Source organism: Plasmodium gonderi (genome assembly GCF_002157705.1).
Source record: "Plasmodium gonderi DNA, contig: Chr07, whole genome shotgun sequence".
NCBI lineage: Eukaryota > Apicomplexa > Aconoidasida > Haemosporida > Plasmodiidae > Plasmodium > Plasmodium gonderi.
Window position 1 is genome coordinate 347,501 of NW_021628932.1, and position 1,242 is coordinate 348,742.

Here is a 1,242-nt window from a genome sequence, read left to right on the forward strand (position 1 = left end):
GTTGTAGCATGTTTATTCTTTTTATTTCCCCTGTTTCTTCCTTATCTATACTTATTTCTTTACAATTTGGATGGCTTATCATTTTGGAATTCACTTTCATGCATTCTTCTAAAAAAGTAAAATCTTGTTTTGTCATTATTTGATTTTTTCTCTCATTTGTGCTGCTGTGCTCATGGTTCTGTTTATCTACTTGCAAACGTTCATAATCTTTAATGGCTCCCGTACATATTCTTTCTTCTCTTGAATAAAACAAATATGTGGACAAATGAGATATCAAGAATTGCACACCAAATTGAACAAGACAAAAAAGTCCAATTTTAGATAAATATGAAATCTCTAAGGGTAGTTTTCTAATAACATCATTTATTGCATTTAATAAAAATATTTTAGAATTAATCTTGTCAGTTATGTCTATCAAAACATTTCTATGTTCACTATTTATCAAATTGAACATGTTCAATGAAATCATAAAAGCGAAAATGTTACTTAAACCAAGTACTATACCTAATGGTGCAGACAAAATTTTGTCCTTTATCTGCGGTATTTTCCCCATCAGATGTTGAAGATCCTTTTTACTAAAACGTGTGCTGAACTTTCCTTCAACTATTCCATTTTTGCCAATTTTATAACGCTTAATGTTGCTACTTACACTTATGAAGCATTTTCCTATCACTTTTTTCTGTCTCATTCCTACAACACCACCTCTTCCTCCATTCCCTTTCCTTCGTTGGAATTTTATGTATTGCCCCTTTGCATTGTTCAGCAGGGATAGCAACAGTGGGGTTAAGAGGAAACTTACATTCATGTCTTTTCTTCTGATGCTCAGTCAGCTTATTGCTATACTTCTATGTCGGTACTACTTTCACTTCTCTGCTTTTTCTGTGCCACAACTATTGCCACATGGTACCTCACGTTTTTTTTTCCTTTTTTTTGAGCGTTCACAGGGGTTTCCTATCTGCTCCAATAAATTTGAACTCCTATTTAACTACCCCTATAATGGTGTCAATTAACTCAGGGGAAGCAATTCGAAAGAAACAGTAGAACTGAAGTAGTCCAATTGAAGCATTTCAAAAAAGTTGATCTAACGGAGCATACGAACTTGTTCACTCAAGCATTTACTTATAGATAACAAGGGCTTATTATTTGGGAAAAATGCTCAAACGGAAAATTGGAAAAAAGTCGATCTCTGCATGTTCGTATATTTGGCTTGGGGATGGGGGCAAAAAGGTTTTTATGTGTGCG

The 1,242-nt window shown here is 33.9% G+C and overlaps 1 protein-coding gene across 1 annotated transcript in view; it reads right to left on the bottom strand.

Moving 5' to 3' along the window:
* PGO_070610 (conserved Plasmodium membrane protein, unknown function) overlaps window positions 1-805 on the bottom strand; it is a gene marked incomplete at both ends in the record, with an annotated part of 2,281 nt that extends 1,476 nt beyond the window's left edge. The window contains one exon of the mRNA XM_028686934.1: window positions 1-805. This exon is cut by the window's left edge and continues 518 nt beyond it. Within this exon, the coding sequence (XP_028542735.1) occupies window positions 1-805 (805 nt within the window).
* Window positions 806-1,242: the final 437 nt, after the last annotated feature.